The sequence below is a fragment of the Mustela nivalis genome (genome assembly GCF_964662115.1).
Source record: "Mustela nivalis genome assembly, chromosome: 8".
In the NCBI taxonomy this organism is placed as follows: Eukaryota; Metazoa; Chordata; class Mammalia; order Carnivora; family Mustelidae; genus Mustela; species Mustela nivalis.
In genome coordinates, this window is record NC_139027.1 from 36,168,303 (window position 1) to 36,190,896 (window position 22,594).

Here is a 22,594-nt window from a genome sequence, read left to right on the forward strand (position 1 = left end):
AGGCAGAGAGGCAGGCAGAGAAAGAGAGAGGAGGAAGCAGGCTCCCTGCTGAGCAGAGAGCCCGATGTGGGACTCGATCCCAGGACCCCGAGATCATGACCTGAGCGGAAGGCAGCGGCTTAACCCACTGAGCCACCCAGGCGCCCCAATCTATTACTTTTTTTTTTTAAGGTTTTTTAAAAAAATTATTTATTTGACAGAGATCACAAGTAGGCAGAGAGGCAGGCGGGCGGGGGGGGGGGAAGCAGGCTCCCCGCTGAGCAGAGACCCCCCCCCCCATGTGGGCCTCTATCTCAGGACCCTGGGATCATGACCTGAGCCAAAGGCAGAGGCTTTAACCCACGGAGCCACCCAGGCGCCCCTACATTTTCTTCTTATGTATCATACTTTGGTGGCAAGTATAAGACTCTTTGCCTAGCTCTAGATCCTGAAGATATTCTCCTCTATTTTTTTTCTAAAAGTTTTACGTTTTACATTTCTATCTCATGTATTAGATATTAGTTCATTTTGAATAAACTGTAAGACTTAGGTCAAGTTTGATTTTTTTTTTGCCTATGGATAGCTGCCTGCCCCAGCATCATTTGTTTAAAAAACTATCTTTCCTCCATTGAATTGCTTCCGACCTTTGCCAAAAAACAGTGGGATAGGGACACCTGGGTGGCTCAGTGGGTTAAAGCCTCTGCTTTCCACTGAGGTCATGATCTCAGGATCCTGGATCAAGCCCCGTATTGGGCTCTCTGCTCAGCAGGGCAACCTGCCCTCTCTGCCTGCCTCTCTGCCTACTTGTGATCTCTCTGTCAAATAAATAAATAAAATCTTTTTTAAAAAAAGATTTTAAAAAAGCAGTTGGATGAATTTATGTGGGTCTGTTTCTGGTTTTCTTGTGTTCCATTGATCCATGTGTCTGTACCTCTGCCATTACTATCCAGTTTGATTATTACAAGCTATGTAATAAGTTTTGCAACTGGGGAGACTGATTCTTCTCATTTTATTCTTCTTTTTCAAAACCGTTTTAGCTATTCTAGATCCTTTACTTTTCCACACAAATTTTAGAAGTACATTGTTTTTATCTACAAAAAAAAAAAAAAAATCTTCCTGGTATCTTAAGAGTTGTGTTAAATCTTTATGTGCTTTTTTTTTTTACATCAAATATGTAGATTCAACAACAAATTCTCTAGTTCTCTGACCTCAACTGGGTGTCCTACAGTTCAGTTCAGTTCTGATACTACCTACCTAGAGTTAGCCTAGACCTCACAGGTTAGAGGCTCAATCTCATAGGACTGCCCTCCACTTAAGACACCAGCTCAAAGGAACTCTCTAGGCTACCTACCTTTTGCCCAGCTGATACAAATTCAGGGGTGCCCATGCCATCTTTTCCCTTTCACATTTGGTAATACACTAGACGGAACTACAGAACTCAGAAAAGCATTGTTCTTATAATGACAGCTTTATTAGAAATGATACAATTCAGGAATAGCCAAATGGAAGAGATATATTGGGCAACCTGTAGGAGAAGAGGTTCAGAGCTTCCATGTCTTCTCTGGGTGTACCTCCCTCCCAGCATGTCGATGTGTTCACTAACTCAGAAGTTCCCCAAGCCTTGTTGTTTCAGGAGTTTTACATGGGGTTCCATTACATGAGCGTGATTGTTTAAATCATCAGCCATTAGTGACTAAACTCAATTTCCAGCCCCTTTTTCCTACCGTAAGGTTGGGTGTGGGGCAGAATATTCTAACCCTTTAATCCCGTGTTTTTCTGATGACCAGCTCCTATCCAGAAGCAATCTAGGGGCCCCACCCTAAGTCACCTCATTAGCATGAACTCAGATGTGTTCTTTATGAGTAACAAAAGATATTTCTATTGCTCAGTAAATTCTAGGGATTTTAGGAGTTCTGTGCCAGAAACTGGGGACAAGGACCAGATAAATGTATTTTTATTATACCACAATCTGTGCATTACCTTGAGGAGAATTAATATCTTTACTTCGTTAAGACTTCCAGTTTATGAGCCCAGTATGTCTCTCCATTTATTTAGAACTTTTTTTCATTTCTCCTATCAGTGCTTTGTAGTTTTCAGGATGTGAGTTCTCAATGTGCTTTGTTAGATTTATACCTAAGTATTTCATCATTTGGGAGTAATTGTAAATGGTACTATATATTTAATTTTGAGGTCTGTGTGTTCATTACTTAGTATATAGAAGTAAAATAACTTTTGTATATTTATCTTGTATCCTATGACCTTGATGAAATCAGTTATTAGACCTAAGGACATTTTTTTTTTTGTGATTCTGTGAAATTTGCTATGTGGACAGTCATATCTGCAAAATAGTGACTATTTTATTTTTTCCTTTCTGATCTTTTCATTCTGATGCTTTTTATTTTTTCTTGCTTTACTGCCTTGACTAGAACTTTCAGCACTATGTTGACTAAGAATGGGGAATGCAGGGGCACCTGGGTGGCTCAGTCAGTTAAGCATCTGACTCGATCTCAGGGTCATGAGTTCAAACCCTTTGTTGTGCTCCATGCTGGGCATGGAGTCTACTTGAAAACAAACAAACAAAAAATGGAGTAAGCAGAAGTTTTGCTTTGTTTCTAATCTAAGAGGAAAAGAATGAAGTTTTTCACATAAAGTAAAATGACAGCCATTGGGATTTTGTTGATGCTCTTTATCAAGTTCAGCAAGTTTTCTGTCTCTATTTTTTTAAAAACTGTGAATGGGTATTGAATGGTTGTGGGACTTTGTTAAATGATTGGTATGATTATGTGATTTTCTTCTTTAAACCTGTTAATGTGGTGGATGATATTGATTGATTTTCATTGATTTCATATACTGAACCAACTTTCTATCCATGGAATAAATTCCACTTGATCTTGGTATATAAGTCTCTTTATGTTGTTGAATTTTATTTGCTGATATTTTATTAAGAAGTTTTTGCATCTATATTCAAGAAGGATGTTGATCTGTACTTTTTTTCTGTACTGTGTCTAGTTTTGGTATCAAGACACCAGCTTCATAAAATATATTGGCTTTTGTCCTCTCATATTTTCTGGAAAATATTATATAGATGGTATGCTAATTCTTCTTTAAGCATTTGGTATAATTATCCAGTGAAACCATTTTGGCCTGGAAATTTATTTTTTGGCGAGTTTTCTAGATGATGAATTTAATGTCCTTTGTAGTTACAGGGATATTCAAATTATCTGTTTCATATTGGGTGAGTTATAGAAGTTTGTTTCTTTTGTGGAATTAGTCCATTTCCTCTATGTTGTCAGATTTGTGTGAGAGTTCTTCGTAGTATTTAATTATTAATCTTTTGATGTCTGTACAATGAATAGTAATTTTCCTTGTTTCTTTCCTGATAGTAGTAATTTGTGTCCTCTCTTTTTCTTTGTAGTCTTGCTAGAGATTTGTCAGTTTCAGTGGTTATTTTCAAACAACCAGTTCTTCATTTCATTGATTTTCTCTAATACTTTTCTTTTTTCAATTTTATTTCCTATAAGTACATTATTTTTTGTTTTGCTCTTCTTTTTCTGTGTTCTGAGGTTAGATTACTGAATAAAATCTCCCTCGGCACTATGTTGTATACCACAAATTTTGGTATGTTTTATCTTTATTTTTATTCAGTTCAGTATATTTTCATATTTCCCTTGAGATATCTTCTTTGATCCATAGATTATATGGAAGTTTAGTTTGCAAGTATTTGAAAAATTTCCTATTACCTTTCTGTTATTTCTAATTATTTCCACTGTGGTCAGAGAGACAAACTGTAGGATTTTAATTCTTTTACATTTCTTGATTTGCTTTATGGCACAGGATATGGTTTATCTTGGTTTATGTCCCATCGTCATTTGGAAAGAATGTGGATTCTGCTGTTGTTGGATGGAATGTTCTATAAATGTAGAGACAAGATTCTTTCCATTGGCAGTGCCATCCAGTTCTTCTATAGTCTTGCTTATTTTCTGCCTTGTTCTTTGTTCAGTTTTTTGATCTTTTATTTTTTAAGATTTTATTTATTTATTTGACAGAGAGAGACAGCAAGAGAGGGAACATATGCAGAAATAGGAGAGGGAGAAGCAGACTCCCCACTGAGCAGGGAGCCCAACGCAGGGCTCCATCCCAGGACCTGGGATCATGACTGAGCGAAGGCAGTTGCTTAACAACTGAGCCACCAAGGTGCCCCTCTTTGATCAGTTCTTGAGAGAGAGAGAGAGATGGTGAAGTCTCCACCTATAATTGTTAATTTGCTTTTTCTCCTTTCAGTTATATCAGTTTTTGTTTCACTTATTTTGGTTTGTTTGGTACACACTCCTTTATGACTTCTATATCTTCTTGGTAGATTGAGTCTTTATCATTATATAATTTGCCTTTCTGTCTCTGGTAATTTTCTCTGCTTTGAAATCTACTTTATCTGATATCAATGTAGCTATCCTTCTTTCTTTTGATTAATAGTTACATGGTACATTTTTTTCTATCTTTGTGTTCAACTTGCCAGTATCATTATATTTGCTGTGAATTTCTTATAAACAACAGATAGCTGGATAAGATTTTTTTAATCTGCTGTGCCAATCTTGGTATTTTAATATACTTAGATCATTTACATTTAATGTAATTATATATTAGGCATTGCTCTTTCGTCAGTTCAAGGTAATTATAAAATCCCTACTTCCTTTTAAGTTCCTTTATTTCCCCATTTAAAACATAATTATCTTAACTATATTTCTTCCTCATATATAGAACTATATCAGATGGTGTTACAATTATTCTTCAACCATCAGGCATAATTTAGAAAACTCAAGAAGAGGAAAGTCTATTGTATTGACCAATATTTTTGCTTTCTGTTTTTTCCTTGCTTCCTGTGATTCAGGTTTCCTTCTTTTATTGTTTTCTTTCTGTTTAGAGAATTTCCTCTAGCTATTTTTTAAGAGTAGGTCTGCTGATGACAAATTCTTAGTTTTCCTTCATCTGGAATATTTTGGTTTCCCCTTCACTTCTGAAAAATTCTGAGTTGACAGTTCTTTCCTTTCAGCACTTATGAAACGTGCCACTTCCTTTTGTCCTCAGTGGTTCCTTATATGAATTATACTGCCAGTTGAATTGCGTTTCCCCTATAGGGGAGACACCATCTCTCTATCTCAGTGCTTTGAAAAAGTTTTCTTTGTCTTTACTGTTCAGAAGTTTGACTATGATGTATCTTAGTGTGGATATTTTTTGGGTTTATTTTCAGATGTTTAAACTCAGATGTTTGATTTTGTAGGTTTATATTTTTTGTAAGGTTTAGGAAGCTTTCAGCATTATTTCTTCACGTTCTTTTTCATTCTTGCTCTCTTCTTTCTCCACTCCTTCCAGGACTCTGATAATACAAATGTTAGATCTTTTGTAATAGTCCTGTAGGTTCCAGAGTCTCTGTTCATTTTTTTTTTTTTTCCCAGTCTCTTTTATTTCTGTTGTTCAGATTAGATAAATTTCTATGGTTCTGTCTTCTAGTTCACTGATTCTTTTTTTTTTTTTTTTAAGATTTTACTTATTTATTTGACTGAGAGAGATCAAAAGCAGGCAGAGAAGCAGGCAGAGAGGGAGGGGGAAGCAGGCTCCCCCCTGAGCAGAGAGCCTGATGCGGGGCTCCATCCCAGGATCCCCAAGATCATGACCTGAGCCAAGGCAAAGGTGTAACCCACTGAGCCACCCCGGTGCCCCAGTTCACGGATTCTTTCATCTGCCCCTCCCTTCCATTATTGAGACCACTCATTGAGTTTCTAATTTTGGTTATTGTATTTTTTAGTTCAAAAAGTTGCATTTAAAAAAACATATATCTTTTATTTCTTTATTGTGACTTTATTTTCTTGTCAAGGCTTCTATTTTCATAAGTTTCTTGTTCATGCTTGCTCATTGAAGTATTTTCATGATTCCTTTTTTAAAACCTTTTTTAGGGTGCCTGGGTGGCTCAGTGGTTAAGTGTTTGCCTTCCCGTCAGGTAATTAGGATCCACCGATTGGGATCGAGCTGGGATCGAGTAGAAGTCCTCCCACTCCCACTTCCCCTCCTTGTGTTCCCTCTCTTCCTGTGTCTTTCTCTGTCAAATAATTAAATAAAATCTAAAAAAATAATAAAACCTTTTTCAGATAATTCTCTGTCACCTTGCCGTTGGTATTTCCGTTTGAGATTGAATGTTTTATTGAAACCTAGACATTTAGGGGTATTATATTATGAGACTCTGGCTCTTACTTTTATCTTTTGTTACACTGGGTTTCCTCTCAGCTGCTCTGGCTAGCGAAGAGGTATGCTGCCTCTTCACTGCCTGCTGGAGGTAGAATTCTAGGTTTTCTCTTCAGCCTGCATTGGCATCTGAGTGTAAGTTACTGATGGTTAGAGGTGGGGTGGGAGTTCTGGCTGCCCATTAGGTTTCCACTGACACCTCCTGTCTGGGAAGAGATGTGGTGCCTTAGTACTTCCTGACTGTGCCCCACCTTACCTCCACTGACACTAGGGGAAGAAGAGGGATGGCCTCACTGGCAGCAGTGAAAGCCCTGATTATCTACTAGGCCTTCTCTGCTGCCACCCTAATGGGGATGGGAAGGGATGCCTCATTAATGCCAGGTGGGAGTGGAAGTCTAGGCTCTCCACCTAACCTTTGATAGCATGGGTGGGGGTGGGACCATAGGTTTTTCTGGGTGGTTTACCCGGAGGAGAACAATTTTTTAAAAAATATTTTATTTATTTATTTGAGAGTGAGAGAGTGCACATGAGCAGGGGGAGGGGCACAGGGAGAAGCAGGCACCCTGCTGAATGTGGAACCCAATGTGGGACTTAATCCCAGGACCCTGGGGTCATGACCTGAGCTGAAGGCAGACACTTAACCGATTGAGGCGCCCAGGAGAACAGTTTATTTTCTAAAAAATTTTCTGTATGGATGGGCTCTCCCTTTCCTGGTCTTTTGACTCAGGAAAAAAGGCTTTTTGAGGGTTTTGCTTTTGTTTGTTTGGTTGGTTGGTGGTGATGTTCTTTGCCTGATAACATTTCCAAATTGAGACATATGGAGCCAGAGGGAAACCCCCAGAATTTATCATCATGGTGGGCTAGCATCCTGAAGTCCTGGCTGGGTTCATCTACCTTCTCTCCACTTTTCAGAATAGTTGTTGTTGTTGTTGCTGTTGTTTGTTTGTTTAATGTTTGTTTCTGCTGTTTTATGTGTACTTAGTTGGACGAGTAAGGAAAAGTGTATCTTTTTATAGAATTCTCTTTGACAAACTTGTTTGGTGTTCCAGAAAGTCACATTTTAAAGATTTTTTTTTTTTTTTTAATTTGACAGAGAGAGATATCACAAGTAGGCAGAGAGGCAGGCAGAGAGAGAGGGGGAAGCAGGCTCCCAACTGAGCAGAGAGCCCATGCGGGGCTTGATCCCAGAACCCTGGGATCATGATCCCAGCCAAAGGCAGAGGCTTTAACCCACTGAGCCACCCAGGCGCCCAGAAAGTCACATTTTAAAAGGAAATAATTTTTTTTTAAAAGAATGGCTTTTTATTTTCTTTTAAAGATTTTATTTATTTGAGAGAGATCGTGTGTGTACGTGCCTGTGAGCAGGAGGGACAGAGGGAAAGAGAGAATCCCAAGGAGACTCCCATGCTTCTGCAGAGTCCAACACCCATGGCCCCAAGATCATGACCCTAGCCAAAATCAAGAGTCTGACACTCAACTGACTGAGCCACCCAGGCGCCCTGAAAATGGCTTTTTATTACTAGGCATTAAGGTATTGGTGGGCTGGAGAGTGTATGTTGGGAGTGGCATGATGGAGGAATTTAGGAGCCTGAGAGTCTCTGCCAGATCTCCTGAAAGCCACCACATCTGGCCCTTGGGGAGAACCAACCTCAGATACCCGGGGGACAAACTGCTTCACCACTTTGGCCAGAAAGTGTTCCTTCAGTCTTCCGTGACACTTGGTGTGCTGCCCAAGGGGAAGGAGAAGGAAAAACCTCAGTTAAGTAAACATATGTTCATATTTCCCTGCGAGAGGTTGAATGGTCCAAGTCAGCATAACTGGTCCCATATGTTCAGCATTGATGGTTCAGACATGACTAGTTGCACCTTCGAAACGACAGATCATTTGTTTCATGTTATGAAAGTCTTAACTGGGGGTGAGTTGGTGGCTCAGTCGGTTAAGCATCTGCCTTCAACTCAGGTCGTGATCTCAGGGTCCTGGGATTGAGCCCCGTGTCGGGCTTCCTGCCCAACAGAGAGTCTGCTTCTCCTTCTGCTCTCTCCCTGTGTTCTTCTCCCTGCTGGTACTCTCTCTCTCTTAGATTAATAAATAAAATCTTTAAAAAAAGAACATCTTAATTGCCATTTATTGCATGTCTGTGCATGCCAGACACCACATGGAATTTTATGTGCAGTATTCTGCTATTCTGAAAGAAGGAGGTGTTACAGATGAGGGGACTGAATCTCACTTGGACAAGTGACTTGCACAAGGTCATCTGGTCTCTGAATGGCTGAGCTGGGTGGGGCTAAACATTGCTTCTTTGACTCCAGAGTTCTAGATAGCATGCTCCCCAACCACACGCATTAAAATCTGAGCCTTCTGAGTGGGGTTCTCAGGTGGAACCCTTAAGAGCCCGTTTCCCCAAGGTGATTTGAGCTACTGGATCCATTCCCTTAGAGCAGGGGGGTCTGACCGGGGCTACACATAAAAATCACTAGAAGATATGTATTTTTTTTTAAGTCCGGATACCCAAACTGTACCCCTGACCATTAGACTCAAGCTCTGGAAGAAAAGCAGGCAGCAGAACTTTAAAACCTGCAATGGAGATTCCGATGTTCTGCTAGTTTGGAAGGCATGCTGGAGAGTTAGAAGGCAATGATCAGGAGTCACAGTCAGATTCTGGAACTCTTTTCTGGTTGAACTGGTGTTCCTCTACAGAAAGGATTTGAGGGGTGCCGTCCGCTTGGGAAGCTTCATTTACAAAGCACTTCTACCAAGAAAAAGTTAAACGCCCAAGTCAGGAAATGGGGTACAGGCTAAAGGTGATCACGAGGAGCTACTTAAAGTCCTTTGAGGCCCTTGGAACTTCATTGAAGAAGTGCGTGCACGAGAAGGAAGGGTGCAGACAGGGCTCTGCTTTTTTTCTTAAGCCAGAAGGAATACCAGGGAGAGTGGGGAAGGGATCCTGGGGATCCTGGGTATCAGCATTGTTGCCCAGAGGTCTGAGCTCCTCTACACCCTCCAAGCTGGGGCTGAGAGGTTGAATAGTTTGCTTGATGTGCTGGGGTCCCTGTTTGCCTTCTCCAGACCCACTCTTAACCCTGCTGTGCATCCCAGCAGACCAGCCTATGGGAGGGCAACCAGGAACTCACTCCCTGGCACTCTGGCTCCAGCTGGTTTGAGCTAAAGGATACTAAGTTACATATATTTGACTGACTAGATCTCTGTGTACTGGCATATCCATTGCTTATCTGAAATTCAAGTGTAACTGGAACGTCTTGTTTTTTATCTGGCAACACTATGCCCGTTGGGGGGCATGTGGAAAATCTGATCTGCCCACACCATGTTTTATACCCGACTTTGCTTTCTTCCCTCTGGACAGGCATGCCAGTGGGTTTTTGCTGGCATTCCATCTTTTCTGCTGTCACACCACAGCTGTGACCCCTCTGCACAAGCAGCCAACCCATGTACTCCCCTTGCTTTCCAGTGAAGCCCCTGCTAGAGGCTGTTCTGCCCCGGTCAGCTACGCAGTTTCTGCTAGCTGGGTTTTGCTGCACTTGGTACAAAAGGGACTGTTGAGGAGTCAGTGTCATCCCAAGAATGGTCTTTTTGTGTGTGTGTCACTTTTCCCAAGTGGTGGAGTGCATTTCCCAGATGGTGGAGTGCATTCACCTCAGCAAAGCTAACGTTTACCATTTATAGTTTGGGAACAATCGAGTCAAGTGATTTCAGGGTAAAGGTTTTTAAATTTTTCCCTCATTAAGTATTGCTGCTGCTGCTGCTCTTTATCAATTGAGAAACCTTCACGTTGACATAAAGTGAAACAAAACAAAGTAGAAAGTTTCTGTTTGTTCTGTGTTTGGCCTCAGCCAGTCGCAGGGATGGGGAAAGAGTTTTTAAACTAGATGACAGGCAAGCTGCCTAGGGTCATGGTTCAGATATCAGCCAGAAGGATGGGGGTGGGGGAAGGGAGACAGTCCAGGTATGGCCCTTTCTCTTGGAGGGGGACACAGGACACTGCTGCTACAAAAGGGAGCCTTTTGTAATCTGCAAACTCACTGCTGAAGGAGGCCTTTCTTCCAGCTGTCGGGGGGCCACTTGATAGCAAAGCTACAACAGCCAGCCAGGTCAGATATGCGGCCTTAGTTCCTGGGCAGAGGGCATCCTTCCCTCCGTCTATTGCTGCTCTCCTTGACCACGTATGCTTTGCAGGTGGGAAGCAAAGAATCCAGGCTAAGCCCTCACTCTTGCCTCCTCCTCTGGGCCTCCTGATTCTGAGGCTGAGCTTCAGGGAGCTCACCTGAGGCCTCTGTTTTGTTGTTTGAAGAAGTATAGAAAGAGCCAGGCAGTGGGTCCCACAGGTTGGCACTTGAGTCCTGGGCTTATTTCAACACTCAGGCTAAGGTGCTACCGCTCTCCCTTTCCGGGCACCCAGGATTGTAAAGCAGATTGATGGCACCGGACACCCAAGGCGGGGTTGAATTAAATAGGGCTGACCAACCTGCACTCTTCCTTCCGCAGGCCTCCCTGCCCCCTAACCCCGCCCAGTCATCCTCCCATGGTTTAGAGGGCCTCCAAGGCCTGGGTGCTGCCCAGTGTACCCATTCCACCCACTACCCCAGACCTGCAATTTTAGTGGCTTCCGCTTTCTATATCCACCTGGGGCTGTAGTCCCAAGGCTTGGAGAGGAGGAAAGGAGCTCATGTTATGAAAGCATTATGGAGACCAGCCGGCCCTGCAAAGATACCTTTGAGCCCAGAGGCTTCTGGCCATCACAAGCCAAAAGTTTATTTTTTCCTCTTATTCGCAGGTGCCAATTTTGTCCTTCCAGTGTTGCTGTTCCCTATGCACTGACCTCTCTGATTAGTCCCATCACTCAGTTTTACAAGGCCCAGGCCTGGCCTCAGACATCCTACTTCAGGTGACCAGCAGGCCCCAGGTGCAGATGCTAGCCAATGACAACAACATCAGCCAAAACCTGTAGAAAGTTCTAGCAGACCCTGGACATCTGGTCATGTCCTACCACCTAGGCACTCATTGCAGGGGATTAGAGAGGCTAAAGAGCTCTTCTGAGGTCATCTCAGGTAGCAGGGGACTTTCCTAGGCAACCATTGAACAGTACTAATCACCAACCAGCCCACTTGCCATCATGCACACTCAGCAAGCATGCAGCCAATATTTGTGGACTTAAAGGTGGGATGTGTTAGTTGATGACACAGAAAGTAGACTGCTCACTAGCATTCCCTGGCTGACCAATTGTGAGTCTACCGAACTAAGGTCCCTAAATGTCTGGCTCACTGTGGTTATGTGTGGTTGGTGGAAAGGTGTTGCTTCAGAGGCATGCCAGCATCCCATCTCCGTCACTCCCAGCCACAGGAGTGTCCCTGCCTGGACCAGCTCTCTTCCCTGCTCAGCCTTTAGAACTCTGCCCACATCACACCCATTTAGTCCATGGAGGTTCACTGCGCATTGGGTCCGTGTCATACATCCTGCTGGGTTCAGGCCATGTCACCTCCAGCTTCTGAGGAAGCTGTAAATTTGTTCAGAAAAACAAGGCGAACCCACATGAAACAATGGACATTGTATCTATACAGTTTATTTGTTGCATGAATTAAATATTTGCTAATCATGTCCCATAAGCCTGTCCCTGCACTCAGCACTGGACGTCCATGATGGTGACACGATCCCTGTCTATACGAAGCTGATGTCAGAATCTGGTCAAGGACTGAGTGATGATAAGGAACCAGCAGGGATGCTCCATCAGCAGCTGCAGGGCTGGATGGGCGTGGCCCCCTGCTGCTAGCAGTGCAGCTGCTGGAACAGCTGGACAGCTACTCTCCCACCTGGCTGGGAGGCCAGTTATCCAAGGCTACTTAGTAGCAGTTACTTAGGTATGGTTGAACTTCCCATTTCATTGGCTTATCCAGTGCACAGAAGGAAACAATCTGGAAAGGGGAAGAGCAGAGGGTGAAGTTTCTTGTGAATTACACCCAGATAACAGCAGGAAGCAGCCAGCTTTTCCCTGTATGACCAAATTATCATTCAGTCTCTGTGGGCTTTAATAATCTCTCACGCTCACTAAACATTGTCTTCAGTATGTGTCCATCTAACGGGCTGTCATGTTGCCTTTTGCTGTCTTAAGGATGAGTTAACAGGAGCACAGCTGGTGAGGACTAAAAGGTTGGTTCTATAAGCAAGTCTTGTTGGTCTAGTCTCCTCCTCCTGTCCTAACTCCCTCCCTCCCCAATAATTTTAAAGTGGTCCACTTCTATGTTTTCTGGGAAAAACAGGGGGAGGGGCATTATACATGGAAGTAGTTGAAACAGTGAAAAGTTAACAGCTTAACATATGATCTCTAGGACTGGTCATTGCCCTGGCCCTTGGGTCCAAAACCTGGGATTGGTTATTTTGCCTCTTTTTCACATTATCTGTAATCACTCAGGGCCCCCTGTCTGCACTGCAGAGTTCTAAAGCACCATTGACCGTTAAATGAATGGCAACCCCACCAGCGCCCCCCACAGTTGTGCAGTGGGAACCTCACCATCCTTACCATCCATGAGAAGTTGTTCAGTCCTTGCGCTCAACCATGTAAATCAGCCCCTCTCAGGTATTGGAGAGTGGCAAGTTTTTAGTGATTCACAATAAAATAAGAAAATAGTAAGAAACAGAGACGCCTGGGTGGCTGTGTTGGTTGAGTGTCTGACTCTTGATTTTGGCCTTGTGGGGCTCCCTGCTCTGTGCAAAGTCTATTTGTCCATCTCCCTCTTTTCCTCCCATGCTTGTGCTCTCTTCTCTCTCTCTCAAATAAATGATGGGTAAAATCTTAAAAAAAGAAAAAAAGAAAGAAAGAAAGAAAGAAATAGGGATGGATGGCTGGATGGATGGATGGCTCAGTTACTTAAGCAGCTGCCTTAGCTCAAGTCATGATCAATCCCAGGATCCTGGGATCAAGCCTTGCATCAGGCTCTGGCTCAGTGGGGGGTCTGCTTCTCCCTCTCCCTTTGTTCTCTCTCTCTCTCAAGTAAATAAATAAAATCTTAAAAAAAAAAAAAAGGAACAAAGAAAGACTAATAGCTAACAGTTACTGAGTGCTGACTATGAGCCCGACATAGGAATTCGTCCTTTCTTGCTAACAGCAACTCTATGAGGCACCATTATTGCCATCCCCCTGTGAGGAAGCTGAACCAGAAGCCACTCCTGGCCTGTACTGTTCTTGCAACAGCCAGAATCATGACCACTCTAGAGAACTCCCCTGTGTTCTGAGATTACATCCTTCCTAAGAACTCGGTGTCAGACTGACCTTTCTGTTGCAGGATAGTGGCGATAGTGAGTTTGGCCCCTCGCCTCCCCCCATCCTCCCTGCTTCCTGGCCGCTCTGCTGGTTAGGTCTTCGCTATCTTCCTGGCAGGTTCCCCACCTCCTGGCCTCCTCCTTCCTGCTCCTCTTGCTCCCACTCAGCCGGATGTCAGTGCCAGGGTCAAGTATGGCTATGACCTTCCCTCTCCCCTACTCAGAAACCTTCCAGGAATGGTTGCTGCTTCAGACAGGACTCGGGGCTCTCCACGGTCAGCCTGTATTTACTCGCTCGATCACTTTGGTCCGAACATGGGAACGCCACCCTACGGCTACATACGTGTTCCCAAACTATTAGGGCCTCCTCTTTCTCTTCAGTTTCCCACCATTCCTGCCACTTGAAACCCTGTCCACTTCCCCTCCCTCCTCTAATTCATGCCTTTACTTATTCATTCAACACACCTACTTTGAGCATCATCTATGAACTGGCTACAGGGTGAGTACAAGGCCTCTTGGGGCTCTCAGTCCAATAGGAAAGAAAGAACTGAATGAGAAATCATAGGAGGTGTTACAAAGGGGAGGGGCCCCAGCACCTAATGGAGGAGGGCTAAGTAATCAGGGGTGGGGAGGGACCAGGGAAGGCCTCTGTGACACTGTTGAGAACCAACCCCCCCACCCCAGTTAGCTATATCCCATTTTCCCTATAACTCCTAGGTCCCTCTGCTGCTCCCCCTCTGGGGCAAGTGCCTTTCTGTCCCCCATTAGACTATCACAGCAAATCTTAGACCCAGTGCTATGTAAGTACTGGTTGGGAATTGAATCATTGTACCCACTCCTGGCAATTCAACTCATGGAGCTTAGCTATCTTTTCAGCCATCGTAGTGATTACAGGGTGGGTTTGCTCTCCTGACATCATAGGAGTGGGTGGCTGGCCCTTTAGTTTGTTCGGTGAACTGCTTAGCTCATAGAAAACTGAAAACTGTATCCAACTGTAATCAGAGGTTATTTTGCAGGGTTGGGATTACAAAACAGGTTTCCATTTTATATTTTTTGTGTTTCTATAAATATTTGAATTTTCCACTACCAACTTGGGTTACCTTTATCTTAGCATTTTAAATGTCTTCAAGTAAATTAAACAAACCAAAGAATTATTTGCTTCTCCCACTCCACTTGTTTGCTTTCTGTTTCAAGAAAAACAAAGTTATCCAGACGTACCGCTGACTTCCCATTCCCATGGATATCAGTGAATAAGGACCATAGACAAGTTTGCTGATTTAAGAGGCAAAGGTGAATTGTAAGTGCTTCAAAGCCTCAAGAAAAAGAGCATTCTTGTGAACGGTCTGAAGGCATAAAAGAAACGGCCAGAGCATTCATAACTGCAGAAAGTATCCCCAAATTCAGAGGAGATGGTGGAACTGGATAGGACCCAGGCAGAGCTTTGCTGTGCCCTGCTAAGAGCCCAGGCCTACACTCACGCATACGATTTACCTGGCATGGGGGCGAGAGGAGAGGCAGGGGCCCCTCTCTGCAGAGTCGCCCTGACCTCCACTCCCTGGAATAAATGAACGCTCCCATCACAGCACACTCATCCATCTGGATGGCTGGGCTCAAGGCCAGCCTACGGCTGACCCACATAGTCTTCTGCAAAGCTTGCAGAGGGCCCCTGCTCTCCCACAGCCACTGAGACCTCAGGCTAAAGGGAAGCAGTGAGCTTTCCCCAGTTTCTTATAGTGAAATCTCTTCTTCTCCAACCTGGCATTCACCCTGGAGGTAGTTCTCAAATGCATCAACTACGAGAGCCGAACTGGGTCGAAAGAGTACGTAGAGAAGACTTCCTAACAGGAGCTGTGACCTTCAGCTGAGGAAGATGTACAGGCTAGAGTGACTTGGCAGGGAGGAATCCAGAGGAGCAAATTCTCAGATCCCGTCATCTGCCCCCCAAATCTCCTGTTTGTATCTCCATTGGCCAGATAAGTGCTTAGTTGACTTCTTATCCTAAACATTACTTGTTGTTTATTTGAAATTCAAGCTTAACTAAGTGTCCTGTGTTCCTATTTGCTAAATCTGGCACAGCTCTAAGCAGAGACCACCCTACTCACACACACACACACACACACACACGCACGCACGCGCGTGCGCAGGAGCCCAGGAGGGTGTGACATTCTGAGTGTGGCAGAGGGACAGCCACTGAGTGGGTACCCCCAGTCACTTACTCACAAAATGCCTGTGAATCTCCCATTCTTTGCCTGTCTCAAGCACTTGAGGCCAACGTGTTCGAATCCATAATCACCAGCAGAGAATGTGTGCTCCAGAAGTGCTATGAAAAAGAAAAACAGAACAACTACTATTGTCGGCCAGTATTTTTAGAAATACTTGTGGGCCAAATGAAATCAACATTTCCCTGTCCATTCTAGCATTTTACTGGAAGCTCTAAGTCATTCCATAGTCACGAATGACTGTCAAGAATGACGGATGTTTTCCCCCATACCTGTAGATGGGTCACGTTGAGGCACAAGAATCGTAAACTCCTGTCTTTGTAACCGGTAGTAGCCTTTGCAAGATCACTGGTTGGATTTGTGGCATAGTCTGTGACTGGGAGCACAGTGAGAAAAGTGATCTCAGGGGCCATCACCTTCCTGCCATGCTGTTGAGTTGGGTATGAAGGACTTTGAATGAGTCGCCGTTATAAAAAATGGGTAAAAATGGTCAAAAGGTGCAAAGGTCCAGTTATAAAATAAGTTAAGTCCTGGTGATGTAATATACAGTAGGTGACTATTGTTAACAGTATTGTATTGTAAAAAAGCCAAAATACTGTATTGTATACTCTCTGCCTAAGAGAGTAGGTCTTTAAAGTTCTCATCACAAGAAAAAAAATTTTATAACTCTGTATTGTGATGGTAGTCTGCTAAACTAACTAGATAAATATTTTGCAATATATACAAATATCAAATCACTATGTTGTGTACCTGAAACTAATATAATATGTCAGTTGTAATCTCAATTTAAAAAAAAAAAAGAAAAGTAAATTTTTGAATGGGTACCTGGGTGGCTCAGTTGGTTAAGTGTCTGACTCTTGATTTCAGCTCAGATTATGATCTCAGGCTCATGAGATCAAACCCCACATCAGGCTCCATGCTGAGCAAGTAACCTACTTAAGATTCTCTCCCTCTCCCTCTGCTCCTCCCCATGCCTGCCTCTCTTATGCTTACACGTGCTCTCTCGCTAAAATAAAAATTAAATTAATTAAACGAAATTAAATTTAAATTAAATTAAAAAAGGAAACAATTTTTGATGGGAGTTCTAGTTCTTAAACATTCTTTAGGAGATAAGTAAACTGATGAATGAGCTTGTGAATGAGAATATACATCCAGACGTGTGTTAAATACGTTCTGCTCGTGTTTTCTAAGGACACTGAGGATACCCCAGTTCTTTCCCATCGTGGCCTTAGACATTGGGAACCGATTTGGAAAACCCCATTATTTAAAAGGCTTAAAGTCAGGGCCGCCTGGGTGGCTCCGTGGGTTAAGCCTCTGCCTTTGGCTCAGGTCATGGTCTCAGGGTCCTGGGATTGTGCCCCGCATCTGGCTCTCTGCTCAGCCGGGAGCCTGCTTCCTCCTCTCTGCCTGCCTCTCTGCCTACTTGTGATCTCTCTCCTTCTGCTAAATAAATAAATAAAATCTTAAAAAAAAAAAAAAGGCTAAAAGTCAGATTTCTGTTTTGCAGCTGTGGCAGAGGTGAGGGAAGAAACCAAGCCTGACCTCCCATTGCCAGGAGGCCTGCAGGCTGACCATGTGCCGTTATCCCTTCCTCACACCAGTGGGTACCAGCCTGCCACGATGTCTTCACCAACTCAGCCTGGACGACCGCCTACAGGGAGTGCAGCCCATGCCGGGGTGACCTCTGCTGGGTCAAAGCTCCTACCGCCTCTGGCATTTAATCGTACAATTGGCCACATAATACTCTCTGAGCATAAGGATGTAAAATTTAATTGCTCCATCAATATACCTACTACGTACCAGGACATTGCAGTTATTTCTTGGTGGAAGGATGGGAAGGAGTTGGTCGGGGCCCATCATGCCATTACTCAGTTTTATCCGGATGACGAAGTTACAGCAATAATCGCTTCCTTCAGGTATGTGTTCTTTCTTCCTTTCCTTTTTGAATGTTGTTATGTTATTTGTGATTCAAAAGTAAAAACCTCCTAAGTTGAAAGACGGCTTTTTGGTTTCTGTGTGCGCAGCCCTCCGGGTGCCGTTAGAGTACAGATTCACAGCAGACAGTCTGTGTGGTTGATCTCTTTTATGTGGATCTTGGCCCCATTCAAACTGGATTATCAGAGGCTCTGCCTTCTGGGGATCCCCCACCCCCGACCTGCAAGTCATGTCAAGCTCCCACTTAACTCAAGAGCTTTCCCAGTGAGTGGAAACACTGTTTTTGTTTTTTGTTTTTAAGATTTTATTTATTTATTTGGCACAGAGAGAGACACAGTGAGAGAGGGAACGCAAGCAGGGGGAATGGGAGAAGAAGAAGCAGACTTCCCACACAGCAGGCAGCCCAATGTGGGGGTTGATCCAGGACCCCGGGATCATGACCTGAGCTGAAGGCAGCTGCTTAATAACTGAGCCACCCAGGCACCCCGGGAACACTGTTTCTTTCCGGGTGTAGAGAGACATCTAAATTATCCCATGGCGTGGAGCTTTGAACACATTCCCATCCCTTTCATTGGCCTTATCCCCCCTCTCTCTTCCACCTATCACCAGCATCCCCTGCTTCTGTAGATCATGGCGCTGATGTAGCCCTCATGCCTGTTGGGGTGGGAAAAAGCTGGAAAGTCTATAAAGGCTGGGGAAATGAGAAAACCTTAAGCCACCTGGGTCACTGTCTCCGTGTTCCACTCTGTTTTGGCAAGGGCCAGCCGAACGCGTTGGTCGGGGGAGGGTTGGCAGGGCTAAGCCAAGTCAGCATGTACATCTGGAAGAATCTGTTGTCCCGAGGATTGCGTCATCGTATTTTCAACATCCTGCAGACAGCCAGCTGCTTCTCCTCACCACACTCCCTCTTTTATTTTCTACTCTCTCCTCTTTCGCTAGGAGAGGTTTGGGTGTTTGGTTTGGTTTTGAGTCAGAGTCTCCTTGCGTGTTCAGCTTTGGAGTTCAGTGGACCTGTGGACCTAGAAAGCTCCAAACGAGGTCAGAGGCACACAGTTGGAGTAAGTGCCTTTTTCCGTGGGATTCCTCCACTCCGAGCAGAGCCCTCTTTGATCTGGGACATTTTCACTTTCTCTGGCCTGATACTCGTGGCTGTCTGAGACAATGTCATGTCTTCTGGTGAATCATTTTTGTTTCCTTTTCAGAAAACTGCCTCAGAGATGCCACAAGGCTAACAACTCCAGTTTGAGTTGAGTGTGTCCATACTTCCACAAGATACATCCTTTTTTTGTTTTTTGTTTTTTTTCTCTAAGTTATAGGCTTGGTTAGCATCAAAGTAAAGAACACAGCTTTCATATTTTCCACCGGTTGGTTTAAACTCGGGCTGGGTCTCTCGGGCTGCCATTCTGAGCCAGTGGCTGAGACCACTCAGGAGACTTGACTACATACTTTAATCCATCAACTACAAAACACAGATGTTTTACCATGCTATGGACACAGCTTCTGATGAGAGATCACTATTTAATAGTGAATAAGAAGCAGTTTATTTTTTCTTAAAGATTTTATTTATTTGAGAGAGAGTGAGTGAGAGAGAGAGAGAGAGTGAGTGAGCATGAGCAGGGGGAGGGGCAGAGGGAGAAGCAGACTCCCCACTGAGCAGGAAGCCGTGCAGGGCTCTATCCTGAGACTCCGGGATCGTGTCCTGAGCTGAAGGCAGACGCTTAGCCCACTGAGCCACCCAGGTGCCCCTAAGGAACAGTTTAAAGGCTTAAAGAAACAGAAAGCTGACACATTGGGCTCATCAGGTATCATTAGGAGGAAAGCACTACCCTGCTGACTCTCTGGGCTGGGAGTCCTGAACAAGGGTCCTGCCACTAGCCAGCCAGGAGACGATGGGTGAGCTGCCTTCTTGCCAAAGAGATGAGTTTGGACTCCATGACCAGCGCTTCAGGTGTGTTCAAAGGGCCATGAAATGATACCAAAGGACATAAACTGGAGAGATGTTTGTTTTTTTTAATTTTTTAATTTTTTATAAATATATGATGTATTATTAGCCCCAGGGGTACAGGTCTGTGAATTGCCAGGTTTACACATTTCATAGCACTCACCATAGCACATACCCTCCCCAAAGTCCATAATCCCACCACCCTTTCCCTACCCCCTACCCCCAGCAACCCTCAGTTCATTTTGTGAGATTAAGAGTCTCTTATGGTTTGTCTCCCTCCCGATCCCATCTTGTTTCATTTATTCTTTTCCTACCCCCCAAACCCCCCACGTTGCCTCTCTACTTCCTCATATCAGGGAGATCATATCACAGTTGTCTTTCTCCGATCGACTTATTTCACTAAGCATAATACCCTCTAGTTCCATCCATGTCGTCACAAATGGCAAGATTTCATTTCTTTTGATGGCTGCATAGTATTCCATTGTGTGTGTGTGTGTGTGTGTTTGTGTGTGTGTGTATACACCACATCTTCTTTATTCATTCATCTGTTGATGGACATCTAGGCTCTTTCCATAATTTGGCTATTGTTGACATTGCTGCTATAAACTTTCGGGTGCACGTGCCCCTTCGGATCACTACATTTGTATCTTTAGGGTAAATACCCTAAACTGGAGAGTTTTAAAACTTAAAGTAGATAGTGGCGTATCTTGGGATTTGTGTCTTCAGAGTTCAGAAGGGGACCTGGGTCATATCTTTAGAACTTTAGAAAAAAGGTTATACTTTTGCACGGATTCAGCTTCATTTTCATAAACTCATTCTGAAGCGGGGAAAAAATCTTACCACACTTCCAAACTAAGCCGTAAAACAGATATAGTGCTCAGAATTCTTATAAATGGTGGATGCTGTGCTGAATTGAGTAGCTTGGGGGACAATACCGAGTCTAATATCTTTCAGCTATATTAAAGTCATGTTCAGGTGACCCAGGAACTGTATAGTGATTCATTATCGTGAATTAATCAAGATTATAAATATTTGTGTAATTTCTTGGCAGGAGAGAAGGATGTTGGAGACCCTGAATTTGATATCTTATAGATGAGGACCCTGAAGTCCCTATGAGCAGGGTGACTTGTCCAGGGTCACTAGGGAGTAAGCTGTCACCCTTAAGCAGGGGGCTTGATTTGCACACCTGCGGTGTCTTCTGTTCTCACATCTCATGGGCCCTAAAACAAATCTACTCTGGTTCCCAGTAAAGAGTTAAAGATTAGTGTGAGGCTTTCCATGTGTGGAATTTAATCAAGAATTCATGAGCCTGTAATTTTGTTGGAGTTGCCATTAATAATACCTGTATGGACCACAGGTATTTAAGGGAATGGACAAAATACAGATGTGTGTATATTGGCAGAGGTCAGAGGAATTATGGAGAGAAACACAAAGTATTTCGAGTCAGGACATGGAGCCATTATTGTATAAGGTGTTATAAGAAAGGCTGGAATTCACATGAATTTTGAAAATGACGGGGTCCCCAAATTGAGGCCCCCACATCACTATGTACCAACATGTATCCTTTAACTAGGAAGCCATTGGGGGTTGTTGGAGACTGACAAGATTGTGGATGTGATTTAACTTTCTTAGACTTTCTCGGTTCCACATTTCCTCTTCTACATCAGGCAGACCCTACACTTACACTCCCAAACGCTCCATTCTGAAAACAAGTGTTAGTCAAGTGTCTGGTCTTTGACCCTAAAACAATACTCGTTCTGGTTGAAGGTGTATGCTAAGGTGTGTGCGCACTTAAGGCAGTGGAGTTTTCCCCTCTTATTTCTTCCATTGCTTCCACACCCACCCCCCACTTTTCCGTGGTGGCCCAATGCCATCATGGCGCCTTCTCCCTTCCAAAGGAAGAAAAGACCGTGATAAAGTAATTTACATAGGAAAATATTCACATCACTGGTGACGTCATTTTAGACACGAGGAGTAGAGATCTGTTTTTCTCCCAAATCACCACACAGGCAGCTGCTCACCAGTTATAAAAATAGCCAACCTTGCTCATGAAGGTGTTTACAGGCACCTTACTGGAAGAACAACTGCCTGAATGAACATCTGGACATTGGGGTAAGGAGGGTAGAGCTGGTCTGTGTCCTGCCTGGACCTGTGAACAGGATAGAGGGAAAGAGAGAACCTGATGTCAGGAGCAGAAGTACTAAGATAGTGTTAATATGTTAAGGTGGTGCTTCCTTCAGATTATAGACTTGGCCTTGAAGGGGGGAATCAGGGGAAAGGACGTGGCATCTCCCAGGCGTCAATTCATCTTTCAGTCATACCTCAGTTGAGGGTGAGAGGGTAGAAATGACAGATGTTCACATGCATTAAGTACAAGTCCCCCCTACTTGGGCAAGACTAAAGGAGATGTAACATCATGAGGGAGAATGTTCCTGAAAGATTTTAGAAACTGCTTGGTCTTAGTTCCTGTAGGTATATATTTTCAAGTTATTTTATTTTATTTTTTTAATTTATTTATTCAACAGATAGAGATCACAAGTAGGCAGAGAGGCAGGCAGAGAGAGAGGTGGAAGCAGGCTCCCTGCCGAGCAGGGAGCCCCATGTAGGGCTTGATCCCAGGACCCTGGGATTATGACCTGAGCTGAAGGCAGAGGCTTTAGCCCACTGAGCCACCTGGGTGCCCCTCAAGTTATTTTAATAATGATAAATGTACTTTGTTAAATACTTAGAAAATACTGTACACATACAGAGAAACTGTGGCCCACAACCCCGAGGAATCTTTTCCAACCACATATAAATTTAGTATTCCTGAAATGAAATTGACATTTCATGACACAGATGATTATGTATCTCGTTTCGCTCATCTAATGTTACGAATGTCTTCCTGTATAATTAAACGTCTTCAGAATATTTCAGTGGTTCTATACAGCACTGTGCCCTGCTGCAGTAAAATGGAAACACATGTAGAAGAATGTAAATGAAATTGTAAAGGGAAAACCTTAAAGATTATTTTCA

The 22,594-nt window shown here is 43.7% G+C and overlaps 1 protein-coding gene across 1 annotated transcript in view; it reads left to right on the forward strand.

The window, feature by feature from the left end:
* The window catches only part of MERTK (MER proto-oncogene, tyrosine kinase), a 114,304-nt gene that overhangs the window by 12,412 nt on the left and 79,298 nt on the right, over positions 1-22,594 (forward strand). The window contains exon 2 of the mRNA XM_082743416.1: positions 17,210-17,618. Within this exon, the coding sequence (XP_082599542.1) occupies positions 17,210-17,618 (409 nt within the window). The remainder of the gene's footprint in view (positions 1-17,209; positions 17,619-22,594) is intronic.